The 15196-nt window shown below is 44.5% G+C and overlaps 1 protein-coding gene across 1 annotated transcript in view; it reads right to left on the minus strand.

Annotated features, from left to right (window-relative positions):
• Window positions 1–8607, minus strand: part of LOC132583428 (olfactory receptor 14A16-like) — a 33572-nt gene extending 24965 nt beyond the window's left edge. The window contains exon 1 of the mRNA XM_060255066.1: window positions 7729–8607. Within this exon, the coding sequence (XP_060111049.1) occupies window positions 7729–8607 (879 nt within the window). The remainder of the gene's footprint in view (window positions 1–7728) is intronic.
• Between the last annotated feature and the right edge of the window lie 6589 nt (window positions 8608–15196).

The raw sequence follows: 15196 nt of genomic DNA on the forward strand, positions 1-15196 counted from the left end.
ATGTAAAACATGAATAATCAAAGGTACAATGTTCATTTTGAGTATTTTTATTTTACCCCATAAAGAAAGTTTTAAGATTGCCCATCTGTCCAAATCCAAGGATATAACACCAATCAACTTGTTAAAATGTAGCATAATTATATGCTTAATATATCTAGGAATCAATATTCCAAGAGAAGTAATGATATCTGGGCATCGTTGAAAGTCCACTTGCCATCAGCAAGTCCACTCAGTGATATATTGGTTAATGTCAAAGTTCACTTGGTAATCCTGGACAATTTATCATGTCTCCATTTTGATTATTTTACAGGGCTGATTTATGGATAAAATTCGGCCCCACTCCAGTCGCGCCGCAACGTGGCTGCATGCCGCAGAGCCGTTCTTTGACTCCTCAGAAGGGTGGGAGGCTGTAGAGCTTCCTGCCCATCTGGGGACTGCAGGCGGACAGAGCGTTGGGGCTATTTATATTTATAGCCCCGGCCCCGCCCAGCCATCACAGTTTGTTTGCGGCTCTCGGCAGGGACGGAGGCTTTGTGAGCGTCCGCAGCTGAGAGCGTTGGTGGGCAGGCTGGGCTGGTGCGTGACAGCAGCGGTGGACTCGCGTGAGCAGCACGGAGTTCAGCAGCAGGCTGGTTAAAAGCAGTGGGAACCCGTGGGTGGGGAATAAGGGCGCTAAGCCGCTGGCAGAAGGTAGCGGGCCCTTGGGGGCTGAGAAGGAGCCTTTAGGGAGGTAGTCCCCCTTGGTGGTTTTGCCAGTTTGTGTGGGGTGGTTCATCCTGCCCGCCCCTCCCCCCCCCACATACACAGGCTCGTAGTTGCATTGGGTCTGATTCAGTATAAGGCAGCTTCATATATCTTTGATTGGGGATAGGAGGGTATGACACACACACCCTGCTCTCCGTTGGGTAGGCTATTGGTGAGTGGGAACAGCACAGTATAGGGCCAAAAAAAGGGCAAGGCCCTTCCAAGGGGAAACAGCTCTGTATCCTGCACGGCCTTAGAGAGATTTAGTTCCTTTTTGGAATAGCTATTAATGACAAGATCTGGGCATAAAGAAATCATTCATTACTTGGATGATTTTTTGTTTGTGGGCAGGGTCGGGTCTGGGCACTGCGCCCAGCTGTTAAAAATTGTTTACGGAGCTGGCAAAGGAGCTTGGCGTTCCTTTGGCACATGAAAAAACCGAGGGGCCGGCTACATGCTTGACCTTTTTGGGCATCGAGCTGGACACTGTTCAGCAGGCGTCGCGGTTGCTGGAAGAAAAAGTTCAGCAACCAAGGGAGTGTCAGACATTGTTTCATTGAAGTCATGCATTTACTTTCTGGATATATTAATTGCTACTTACTAACCAGAATCTTTAATAAAGTCCTATGCTATTAACCCTGATACCATGTACAGTAACAAAAGGGGGGAAGAGAATAAATGCCTCCTAGGTATCAAAGACCCACAAGGTCTTTGAAGTGCAGAGTGCTCAACTAACTTCCCAGGCGCCTCCTGAGCAGAGCAAGGACATCACCAGGAGGGGGATGTAACCACCAACTGTGAAAGATAAGCGGGCATGTGAAAGTGTTACTTGCAGGGTCAGTCTGCAGTTTTATTATGGGAATTAGTTTAAAGCACAAATCCTTTAAAGTGTATGCATAAATGCCAATAACTCGAACCACTTGCTATCAGTTCCAATGCATCCATGCTTAGAGTAACATTGTAGTTATCAATAAAGGCAACTTAGTTTTTCAACAGAGACAAGTTTGATTATTTTGAAACTTCAATGAACCTTTCCTGACAGGGAGCGGCTCGCCATCATTAAACCTAAACACAAGGTGTCGCTTAGGGAGTTACAGCAACTTGCTGGGCATCTCAATTTTTCATGTAGAGTTGTTGCGCCAGGGAGAGCATTCCTTCAGCATTTTTGCAATGCCATGGGGTCCCTCCGGTCTCCCCATCACAGAGCGCGTATAACAGCCAGTATGCGCAGCGATTTGGAGGTTTGGGAAACCTTTGGGAAACCTTGGAGTCATTCAATGGTTTTTCTTTTTGGCGTGAGGACATGAAAGTGGAGGCGGACCTCCAGATATCCTCGGATGCGACTGGGTCTACAGGCTTCGGGCTTCTTTTCCGGGAGCACTGGTGTGCCGGGCAGTGGCCCTGGGACTGGCAGGACAGTGGGCTTTGCCGAAATTTAACATTTTTGGAGTTTTTTTCTATTGTGGTGGCAGTATGGATCTGGGGGGAACAGCTGGCTAATAAAGTTGTTCATTTTTGGTGCGACAATTTGTCGGTTGTGCACGTCATTAACTCATTAACATCTAGGTTAATTCCAGTTATGAATCTGGTAAGGGCTTTTACATTGCGCTGCCTCCAATTAAATGTGCTGTTTTTGGCAAAGTACGTGCCTGGTGTTTGTAACGGGGTGGCAGACGCCCTGTCTCGCCGACAGATGGAGCGGGTGCCCTAGGACCTGTGGCAGCTTGGCAGACCGAAGCCGGTAGGGCAATTATGTTAGCTTTGGTCGGTAGGGTGATTATGTTAGCTTTGGTCCCAAGCACCCAAAAAGCCTACGAGCGTGCTGCTCGACAGTTTAAGGTGTTTAGACATATGGCTGAATTGGGGGATAGTTGGCCCATTCCACTGTTACATTTGATGCAGTTTTGTGTGCATCTGAAAGATAAGGGTTTAACGGTTAAGTCTATTCAGGGGCAGTTGGCCGCCTTAGCTTTAATCCGCAAGGCGCAGGGCTTTCCAGTATCGATTGGGGATTTTAGAGTTAAAAAGATGTTAGAAGGCTGGTCGCATGAGCGGGGGGCGTGGGAGGACGCCCAGCAACCCATCTCGCCATCCATACTTTGGGGGTTGGGTCGCATATGGCCTGAGGTATGTAGCTCTAACTATGAGATTGCACTGTTTCATGCAGCGGCATTGACTGCATTTTTTGGTTCATTACAGGTATGCGAACTGATTAAGCTGTCTCAGAATGATCAATCTGATGGGGCATTGCAGCGTAGTGGCATCAAATTTGTGGGGCGAGACGTGGTGCTTCATGTACAGCAATCCAGAATGGATCAGCGGTGTAAGGGCACCAAGATCACTGTAGGGCCCTGTGAAGAGGCCGGTTTATTCCCCGTGCAAGCGTTACAGCACTATGTGGCAGTAAGGGGGAGCGCCCAGGGGTGCCTTTTTTGCCATAAGGGCAGGGCTCCTCTCACGAAGTATCAGTTTTGGGCGGTTATGGCTCATGCCTTGGACAAGTTGGGTTTGGCAGGGTTTAAGTTTGGCACTCATTAGTTTCGGATTGGGGCTGCGTCCACTGCTGCAGCAATGGGTTATTTGGGGCCAGCCATCCAAAAGGTGGGCTGCTGGCATTCAGCAGCTTTTCACACCTACGTACACCCATTGGTACTTCCATTAGGGTGATCAGGGTGGCTGTTGTGTGTTATGTGTTTTAAAGTTCAGTTGTGTGTGACTGTTTTTTCATTCCAGGTGCTGTGTCTTGCCAGGAGAGGCTGCAGATACTCATCTGCGAGCACAGTTTTATTTTCTGGGTGGCCAACTATGCAAGGAGATTGCCAGTTGGCACCCAGTTGGGGCTGAGCGAGTGGGCTGTAGTTGAATGGCAGGGGCGGCATGGGTTAATGTGGCCAGGGCTCCTGCCATTGTTGTTTTCAGGCAGGGCCGGCCCCCTGCCTCACATTCTAGTCATTCACCTTGGCGGGAATGATTGGGGCTGATGAAGGGGAAGGCCCTTTCATTACAGGCGGTGGCGGACCTTCAGGTCATCATGCAGAGGTGGCCTGGAGTCCGCCTGATTTGGTCCGCCATCCTACCAAGAAGAGTCTGGAGGGTTGCCTGGGATCCGGCTGGGGTCGAGCGGGCCAGACGAAAGGTGAACCGGGCCCTGTGAAAGGCCTTGGAGGGAGGTCTGGGTACCTTCCTCTCTCACCCGGGAATTAGGGTGGAGTTGGGGGAGCTTTTCCAGCAAGATGGGATCCATCTGTCAGATGTGGGTAATTGGGCCTTTTTGAGTGACATTCGGCAAGGGCTTTGGGCGGCTTTAGGCCACCCGGTGGGGCGCTAATGCATAAGCAGAGGCTTGGCATTGGCGGTGGTTTATACCTTGCAGGTGAGCACCCAGGCATCTGCACCTGTTAGTGCAGTCGATGCGCATGAGCGGCAGATGGGCTTTACGGCTCAATGCTGTATACTGTGGATCGTAGTGCCTCCCCCTAGATTTGCCTCCTTCTGGGTATCGAGGCGAAAGTTTAGGGGAGGGTAATTTTTGCCTGGCTGGCCGAGCATTAGCCATAGTCTTATGGCTCGTGCTGGGGGCAGGGTGGCTCGCCCTTTTGTTGGACTTGGTGGGATCAGAGGAAGACCCCAGGGCTTGTACAACTGCAGGTTGCCCTTGCCGTGTTAGTTGTATTAATAAAATGACCCATTTCCCAATATTCTGTGTTAGCCTCTTTATTTTGACTGGAGGGGACAAATTATTTGTTCTTCCCAATAGGGCATACAGTGACTTAGAAAATTTTTGTTTAGACCTCTGAATATTGTTCTATCCCTGTCCATTTTATCTTCAGAACAACAACCCTGTAAAGGTACCTTAGGCTGAGTGAGTGGCTCAAGGTCACCTAGTGAGCTTTTGTGACAGAGTGGAGATTCAAATGTGAGTCTTCTATATATTAATACAACACTATACCATGCTGGCTCAGTTCCTGGATGATTTCATTTCAGGGTAAGAGAAGGAAGAATAAACCTCCTTCTGCATGTGTGACATGATCCAGAGTAGAAATCATGTGCATGAGAATGGAGAACAACAGACAAGACAATTACAACTTTGGAAGTGGTTTCCAACCTGTGAACTCTATCACATGGATATCTACCCTAACGTCCTCCATTTTTATTTTTGAATCTCTTAGCCTTTATTGTCACGTCACCAATTTGAGAAAACTGGAACATTTAGATGTATGTCAGTGTATTTGCATTAATTGTGTGACAGAGAAGACTGTGGAACTGAGAAACAATAATCTGAGAGGCAAAGTAACAATACTAAAAAAAATGGCTTTTTTATAGCAGGAACCCCTTTGCATATTAGGCCACACACCCCTGATGTAGCCAATCCTGCTGGAGTTTACAGTAGACCCCCTACTAAGAGCCTTGGAAGCTGTTGGAAGATTGGGTACATCAGAGGTGTGTGGCCTAATGTGCAAAGGAGTTCCTGCTACAAAAAAGGCCCTGCTGAAAAGAATAAATGTGGGGGTGGGGTTTTTTTGCTCAAGATATCTGTAGAGTAGACCTAAATATAACTTACCATTGTTTTTATGTTGTCTTAAATCTTCAGGTGCAGGTTTCTCTGTGCTTCTTTGAAGTCACTAATTTCACCCTGTTCTTTATACACCAACCATTAAGATGCTGACAGCACTTTGGAGGGGGAAAGCGTTCCCAAGCTCTGCCGAATAGTCCCAACCTGAGATTTGCTCTTAGGAGTATAGCACAACAAAGCTGAAGAAGTGCCCCACCCCTTATCCTCAAAAGGTTTACTGTTTTTCTAGTGTAACTTCTCTTTTCAGATTCTCTAAAGAAATGCAAGCAGCTCACTTGCAAATTCTGGATCCCTGCTTCTGCATGAGAACACGAGTGCAGCTGATCTCATATATGCCTACAATTGCTACTTCCGGTTTAGACTGGTGAGGAATTCCCATAGGCTGCTGCATAGGGGAATTAATATGCCTGTGATAAATGCGCTGGCCCCCTGGGTCCCACAACGATGGGACCAATGCCACAGGGACGGGCTCGAAACACTCTATAACCCCTCAAAAGAACAGCAGTCTAGCTCGCTTCCCCCGAGCCCTGCCGCCATAAGCCTCAAGGGGGCTCATTTTGCAGCATCTCCCGGCGGGAGGGTGGCACCCGCACGGGACACATATCAAATGAAAGAGGGGGCGCAGGGCTATCAGAAACAGCCGGCGGAGGGAGTCAGGAGACCACCCCACTGGGGGATCCACACCCCGAAAGTGATGAAGGTGGCGCAGATAGAGCCAACAGAGCAAACAGGACAAAATAAATAGGCTGCATTATGCAGCACAGTCTCACTGGAATCTCACTGGAATCTGACTGGCTTCTCAGCATGGAACCCGTTCTCTCTAGTCTTCTCACTTTGAAAAAAGTAAAAAAAGAGTTTCATTTAACTTTACTTCCCCCTTTCCCTCTCTATAAATAATCTTGGTGTTTCCGGCGGTGATATTTGGGGGATTTTTGGGGAAGTCACAGGAAGTGCTGTGAAGTCACTTCCTGTTTCCGGCAGTGGCATTTGGGGGAAATGATGTCATTTGGGGGAAATGATGTCACAGGAAGTGATGTCACTTCCTGCTTCCGGCAGGTGGCGCGGGGGAAAATGATGCCATAGGAAGTGATGTCACTTCCTGTTTCCGGCAGGTGGCATGGGGGAAATGATGCCACAGGAAGTGATGTCACTTCCTGTTTCCGGTGGTGGCATGACGTCACCAGAAGTGACGTCACTTCCTTTTTCCGGCGGCACGCGTGCTTTGCGCGCGCGCACCCCTACCTTCCCCCCCAAAAAGGTGTCCCTGGCTGACTTTCAGACATTATGGCCACCCTATTTCCAAGGTAAATCACATCTATATTGAACAGTTTGGTTTCTTTTGGAGGAGAGAGCACTTGAAACAAGACATTTTGTAAATTTTCATTTATTTGCAAATAAAAGCAAAGGAGCAACATTCCTAGAGGAAAACGCATCAAAAAAAGTGACCCTGTATCCCAGGGTATCATACAGTTCCCAGTGGTTTCCATTTGCTTTTCTATTTCTTTTTTCCAGAACCTAAAATGGAAAATATGATCCCCTATGACCACCCAAAAACACTGTGCTGGGATCATGTGACCTGCCTGAACAAAGTTTATGTTGGACGGGGGACAGAGTAAGAAGGAGAATTGGTCAACATGGAGTGGAAAGGCTGACTGGATCCAACCTATACAGCTGCCACCTTCCTTCTGCTAGGAAGGGTGCACAGTCCCACTAAGTATTTATGGGCATGTGGACATAGCCATGTACTAACAATTAAAACTCATCAAAGAGATATCAACAGTCATTTAAAAACATCATGGTTCATTTTGTTATTGGCTCTGTTTCCTCCAAGAAGCCAAAAGAGGAGAACCAGAGTAGTGTCATAGTTAAGAGCAGTGGACTCTGATCTGGAGAATGGGGATTCATTCCCCACCCCTCCACATGAAGCCTGCTGGGTGATCTGGAGCACAGTTTTCTCAAAAATCTCTCAGCCTCATATGCACCACAAGGTGCCTGTTGTGAGGAGAGGAAGGGAATGTGATTGTAAGCCACTTTGAGACTTCTTACGGGAGAGAAAAGTGGGGTATAAATAATTCTTCTTCTTCTAAGGATTCTTCCTCCAAATTAAATGACACTTCTTCAAATATCACAGGAAGACTTCTAACTTGAGCCAAAAGGAAAGGTAAATAAATATTTTAGCAAACTAACAAACTTTCTCAGTGGAGTGGTAGGATGCACTTCATTATGAAGACTCAACTATAAACAATCCAATTAGCACTATAGATTCGGTACCTAAAGGCTATGCAATTTAGTGTTAGTCTTATTGGGGAAGCATAAAAAAATGAACAAGCGTATACTTACAGTAGCAAACTTGATCATATAGTTCTAGGAAAGTACCTAAATCCTAAAACTCTTGACATTGCTTTTTTTATCTCTTTGTTTCTTATACTGTAAATTATTGGATTCAACATAGGTGGAACCAAGGAATAGATCACAGTAAAAATCAACTCCAGCCATGATGGGGTGCTAGAGACAGGCTTCAGGTAGGCAACACACCCAGTAAATATAAATGTGGAGCAGACAATGAGGTGAGGAAGGCAAGTGGACAAAGCTTTCTGTCTTCCCTTTGCAGAAGGCAGTCTTAACACTGTGGTGAAAATGTGAACATAAGTTACAAGGATATAGACGAAACAGCCCATTGCAAGAACAACTACAATCCCAATAGTAGTTATTTCAATTAGATTTAGATCTGAACAAGTCAATTTTATTAGCTGTGGGATTTCACAAAAAAATTGATTGACAACATTAGAGCAGAAATGGGTTGCAAACGTCCCAGTGGTGTGCATCCCTGCACTCAGAAAACCAGCAACCCATACACCAGCCAGCATTGCAGTGCAGGCCTGCTGATTAATTACCATTTCATAATGTAATGGATTGCAAATGGCCACATACCGGTCATATGCCATGACTGTCAGGATGCAGAAATCAGATGCCATAAAGAAGACAAAGAAGAAGACTTGGGAAACACACCCTGAATATGAAATGTGCCTGGTATTCAGGAGGGAATTGATCATGGATTTGGGGACAATGACGGAAACCAGGCCAAGGTCTAGCACAGCCAAATTCATCAGAAAGAAGTACATGGGGGTATGCAGGTGATGGTCTAAGGCAACTGAAGAGATAATGAGGAAGTTTCCTGTGACAGTTGCCAAGTATATAATCAGAAATACAGTGAAGTGGAGAAACTGCAATGCCCGAACTTCTGAGAATTCAAGGAGCAAAAAATCGAACACAGCAGTTCTGTTGAACATTTTTCATTACTACGTGATATAATCCTTGAAAAGGAAACACAAGCAAACAATAAGAATTACAGTCTCTTATTGTAGTAGTTTTAACTGCTGCAACAGAATCAGATGACAATGACTGCATTTCCATTCTACACACAGTTCCTGTCTTCAGTGGGAGGGGGGTAGCCCTATCTGTTCAAGCCTTCCATTAAAAACATCTTCCCAGTTTTTAGGTCTGGATTGGCCCATTGTGTGAAAATTGGATTATTCACCATAATCCTCTAACTGCAGAAATTGTAGGTGGAACAGGACCAGTTTTAGCATCAGACCATACTATTTAAAGAGGGACACCAGGCAAGAAGCCTGCAAAATAGCCTGCAAAAAAGAGGTGGATGGTCTAATTGGGAGGTACAATCATGGTAATTCATACAAGCAGGGCTTTTTTTAAAGCAGGAATCCACAGGAATGCAGTTCTGGTTGTCTTGGCATCTGGGGGTGTGGCCTAATATGCAAATAGGTTCCTGCTGGGCTTTTTTTACAAGAAAGCCCTATGTGAAACAATGGTGATGTCAGGAGGTGTGGCCTAATATGCAAATGAGTTCCTGCTGGGCTTTTTCTACAAAAAAGCCCTGTGTACAAGCTACCAAATATGCTTGGAGATATAAACTAGGATCAGGAAAACCAAATCCTCCATAAAATGGTGGTTGCATCCTCTTTAAAGAAATCCAGAAGCAGTAAAGAACCCCACATAAATTTCCAAAATAAAGTAAATATAGCACCTGAAAAGGAACTGCATGTAAAACATTTATAATCCATGGAACGTTTTACCCCATAAATAAAGTTTTAAGATTGCCCATCTGTCTGCATCCAAGGATATATCACCAATCAGCTTGTTAAAATGTAGCATAATCATGTGTTTAATATCTCTAGAAATCAATATTCCAAGAAAAGTAATGGTATCTGGGCACCACTGAAAGTGCCCATCATTAAATACATTGATATATTGTCCCCCACTCCTATTGGTATCAACTCAGATTTTGTCCAGTTAATAAAATAAACAGACAAAAATCCATTTCTAGCAGCCAGCAGCAACGCTGCTAGGCTGCAGGAATGTATTTGCTTCCCTGGAAGGGAAGGGAGGACTTTTGCGGCCCGTTTGGGCATGCTTTGGAGGGGGTGGGGCTTTGCTGTAGTAACGGCAGGACCATCCGCCCCCTATCTCAGTCCACAGCTGAAGTTTGGCCCTCCCACCCACCCTGCTTGTCATGTAGGCAAGTGCTGGTCACCTCATGGTTTAGGGGGCTGGGTAGGAATTTTTTGCTCTCCAGCTGATTGGCTGTTTGCTGGGGTGTTTGTTCACCTATCCTACATAGCAAATCAGTGGACTGTGGATTTGGCTATAGGGAGGTGCTGTTAAATAGGTTGGTCTCTTTAGTTTGGCAGCTTTTATTGGGTTTATGGTACTATGTGGCTAGGGGAGAACCAGAAAGCATCCCCCTTTTGGGGAGTTAGGGGTCTGGCAGGATCAGCCTTTGGGTTTGATGACCCGGGGTGGGAGAATGCAGCCGTCCTGGAGGCTCAACTAGAAGGTGCCTTCCATTGAGATGTCCGTCTGGTGGCTGGGCCCTCTGGGGCTTGCCTCCTTGCTGGGCCGGCCTGGTGGGAGCTGTGACACACAGCTCTGGCTGGGGACTGGGTCTCTCACCCACTAATGGCAGGGGAGCAGTCTGTTGAGACCCCTGGCCCTGACCAGGCTGCAGTTCTGGTTGCCCTGGCCAATTATTATTACACTTAATAATGTGGCCCTTAGTAATACCAATACCTTGTGTCCGATTCTTCATTTCAACTTGGGGGGCAAACAAAATATTACTAATATTCATACAGGATCTGTAGACTGAGGTTCTGTAATAAACAATAAAAGATCATCCGCATTAAAAAAATTAAATACTGGACAGTTGTGTACAAAACCAGGAATAATATTTGTCTGATAGCACAAGCCAGAGTTTTCAATACATGTGTGAGAATACATACATGAGGATAGAAAAGAGAAGAAAAAGTACCTGAACTAATTCTGAAGAGGGAATGGTGCATAAAAGATGCTATTAGTCTCTATATCTGGGTCTCTATATCTGGGACAGAAATAAAAAATTCTAATACACTTCTAAATTTTGTGAGGAAAGTCAAATTCAGTCACTGTAACAAAGATAATTTTCCAATATGTTAAAGCAACAAATAAAAGGATGGCAACTTGATCCCTATTTGAGAAAACAACAACATTTAGCATCACACCCAGATCTCACCCCAGATATCAATCTTGATGGTCAGTTTCCCTGAAGTTCATTTCTGTGGCAAATTATATGTGATTTTGGCCCCATAAAACCGAGAAGGTCCAAAGAAAACCAGCAAACTCCCATGATTCAAAGGTTGTCTGCTCTTACCAACAGGATCTACAATGGAGCAGATGACTTATTTTCTAAAGAAAAAACGCATCAGATGCTCTGGTAGAAGAACCTGTTTGTGGGAAATATCTGTTTCTCATTAGATAATTTGATTGCAGCAAGAAACTGGGTTCTACTAACAGCGTCATTTCAGTTGTCTTCAGGCTACTTACTTGCATTTGTAATCTGCCAGGAAAAGAAGAAGAAGAATCTTCAGATGTCATTCTGTTCGTTTTATTCATTCCTCTTCACCTTCTTCCTTTGTTTTACTGTTTTTTGTGGGAAATGAAGGAGGATCCCACAGAGCAGATCTGCACAATTAAGAAGTAGCTTAATTGGTGTGGGGAGAAGCATGCCTTTTTGAAAGAAAGAAACAAAAATACCACATTTTCAAAGGTTAACATCCCCTTTAAGTTTTCCTTAACAAAGAGGAATACAGAGCAAGTGTGGTCTACATTGTTGGATTAGATCTTCCAATCTTCAATCAGGGTTAAGCTCAATCTGAGTGGGTACTCTGGGTCAGTTGTTATCTTTTGGCCTTGCCTTCTCATAGAGTTATTGTTGTGAGGATAAAATGGAGAGGGAGAGAACCTTGTATGAAGCTCTGGTTCTGGGGTGGGGGAAAGATAAAAATAATGAATAAAGGTCTAGCAAGTGGAGACTGAGTGTTTTGGGGGTGTTTCTTTGCTAACTGGTCTTTAAAAACTTTGTGGTTCAGAGGAACGGAATTGATTATTTACAAACTTTTTAAAAAAATGTTAATTTTTATCTCCTGGTACTCTACCTTCTAGCTTCCAGTTCAACCTGAAACATGTTTACTCAAAAGTAAGTACATTGGGCATGACTTTCAACTAACGCTCCCTCTAAATTATGGAGTCTTGTGAGAAAAAAATTCTGCTTCTTGAGCTACTGGCATTAAAGTTGTGAGGGGGCAATCTGGCTACTGCATAAATTAGTTTATCCTGGGGCCAACCTTCCTGAGCTAAGACAAAAATGTGTGAACCGAAGGCTAAAAAATTGTGAGCTAGCTCACACTAACTCAGTTTAGAGGAAACACTGCTTCCAACTAAGTTGGCCTAACTATGGAGCCAGAAGGCTTTGGTTTCTTTCTGCAAATATTTCCTGTAACAAATTGACTGGGTTGCATAGAGGGGAACCAAATGCACATCAAGCATTTTAACAGTATAGGCAAATGGCACCTCATGCTTATTTCTCTTTTGTTTTAAAATATTATTTGAAGTTAAATGTCTCTTTAATAATACGGCAGAAGAACAATGAAAGTGATATAGAAGCCTTTGATTTGTTTTGCATATGGAAAACTGTGGTCAAGAGAAATTTAAATTCCCTCACTTGTTAGAAACAACCTAAAAAGCTTCATTAATGAAAAGAAAATCTCACACTAAAATAGGGGTGCTAACATAAAACAAAATTCTGCAGTGTGCTCCTCTTAGGGGCTAAAACCCTATTTCTAAGCACTAATTTACCCAGAAATAAGTACCACTATGCTCAATAAGGCTTATAAATTCTATAGTAAGCTTCTTTAAAAATGAACTGAACAGTCTTAACTGAACATTAATCTTAAATTATTGTGTCTTTTAAAATTATTATTATTCTTTAGAATCAAATATGTGTCACGTCAACTGAACTTCCTTTCAGCATAGTCTCTGTTATCTGTAGATCATTAGACTGTCCATACATCATTGAAGTATTTCATTAGGAGTGCTTTTAAAACTGAAATATGAGTTTACACATCTGCAACAGACTGCCCATACTGTTGTTAAAGGTGTGGAATTGGATTACACAAAATATTGGATTAAATATTTGATTAGCTTCAAAGTTCACTTGGTAATCTTCGCTAACTCATTTTGTCTCACTTCAGATTACTTTACAGGGCAGGTCTATGGGTAAAAATTAACTTTGGCTTAGAAAATTGTTCCTTACACCATTGAGCATTGTTCTTTCCCCCATCCAATTTATCCTCAGAACAAAAACACTGTAAGGTACATTAGGTTAAATGAGTGGCTCAAGGTCATCCAGTGAGCTTCTGCGTCAGATTGGAGATTCAAAATGAGTCTTGTAGATCCTGATAAAATACTATATCATGCTGGCTCCTTTTTGGGACTATTTCATTTCAGGATAAGAGCAGGAAGGAGTAAAGCTTCTTTCTGCATGTGTGACATGATCAGGGTCCAGAACAGAAACCAGGGGGGGGGGGTGTTTTGAGCAGGAACACACAGGAACACAGTTCTGGCTGGCTCACCATCAGGGGTGTGGATAATATGCAAATGAGTTCCTGCTGGGTTTTTTCTACAAAAAAGCCTTGTATGAAACAGTGGTGATGTTAGTGGTGTGGCCTAATATGCAAATGAGTTCCTGCTGGGCTTTTTCCACAAAAAAAGCCCTGATAGAAACTATGTACATGGGAATGGAGGACAAGACTGTTATGACTTTGAAAGTGATTCCTAACCTTTGAGCTCTATCTCATGGACATGCACCTTAAAATTCCCATTTCCATTTTTGAATCTGTGAGCCAAGCCACCAATATTAAAAAAAAACCCTGGAACATTTAGATTTATATCATTAATTTTATTACAGACAGAGGAACTGAGAAACAGTAGTCTGGGGGGCAAAGTTAAGAATACTAAAATAATAAAGTGTGTGGTTGGTGGGAAAACCTGCTCAGAATATCTGTAGAGTAGACCTACATGTAACTTACCATTTGTCTCATGTTGTATTGAATCTTCAGGTACAGTTTCTTTGTGCTTCTCTGAAATTACTCATTTCACGCTGTTCTTTATACACCAACCATTAAGAAACTGACAGCACTTTGGGAAAAAGCGTTTCCAAGCTCTTCCGAATAGCCCCAACCTCTGCAGAGATTTGCTCTCGGGAGTATAGCACAACAAAGCTGAAGTGCCCTTCCCCTCACCCTCAAAAGGTTTACTTTTTTTCTAGTGCAACTTCTTTTTTCAGATTCTCTAAAGAAATGCAAGCAGCTCATTTACAAATTTTGGATCCCTGTATCTGCATAAGAACAGGAGTGCCCCTGATCTCATATATGCCTACAATTGCCACTTCCTCACATTGGTGAGGAATTCCCATAGGCTACTGCATAGGGGAATTAATATGCCTGTGATAAATGGTGATTCTTGATATGGATATACAGTGTAACTATGCGTAGAGTAAATTTATTTACAGGGGACCAAGTCTGAGAGTGCTGGTCCCTCTTATACATATAGTCATAGTGATGACATGCATGCAAGGTATATGTATGTTATTTCTATGTTCTCATGCAACCATGCTTATTCCACCGATGCTGACCTGAAGGAATAAATAATGCCTATTCTATTAATGCTGACCTAAAGGATAGAGAAGCAGAAGTGTTCTGCAGGGGGGGAAAACATGTTTGCATGAATTCATTATAAATCCCTTGGTGGAACAGTCATTATATACTCCAAGCTTTCATGAGATATACAGATGAACAGGAAGCACCAATTGCACACCCATACAGAATAAAAAGGCAGACAACGTAGTTTTGGGAAAACGGGCCACTTTATTAACATTTAACAACCTGGCAAGGTAAACTGAAATAGGATGAGCCCTGGGGTCACACCTGAACTTCGCCAAGTCCTACAAGGGCAAGGCACCCTACCCCCGGTCCCAGCCATACCATGTGGCTAGCACCGGGCTGGTAGACCAAACATGCCCTCCATTTGCCCCCGCCCCCGATCACCAGAAGGGGGCGACCAAAGGGAGGCATGAAACCTGATCCGTCTCCAGGACATTGAGCCGTGAAGCCCATCTGCCTTTCCTACGGATCGCGTGCACAACACAGGTGCCTAGGCCTGGGTGCTCACCGGCAAGGTCTGAATCCCTTGCAAATTCCGCCACCCCACCCCGCCTGCATACACTGTGCGTGCCCTGTCGGGACACTATCTGACGCCCATGACGGTCCCGGATATGCCAGGGGCAACCACTGCCTACCCTCGAACAGCGTGGACACTTGCCCAGGCCCCACGGCGTGCTGTGGTATACTCGGGCCCCAAACGCCCCAAGGCCAATTCACCTGCTGCAGGGTCGGTGCCACCCTACTTCATCCCTTGCCAGTGCCACTGCAACCACCATGGGTTGCGCCATCTGCTGCTGGTCCTCTGCATCTTCTTGGTCACTGCCAT

The sequence above is a fragment of the Heteronotia binoei genome, chromosome 15 (assembly GCF_032191835.1).
Source record: "Heteronotia binoei isolate CCM8104 ecotype False Entrance Well chromosome 15, APGP_CSIRO_Hbin_v1, whole genome shotgun sequence".
NCBI lineage: Eukaryota > Metazoa > Chordata > Lepidosauria > Squamata > Gekkonidae > Heteronotia > Heteronotia binoei.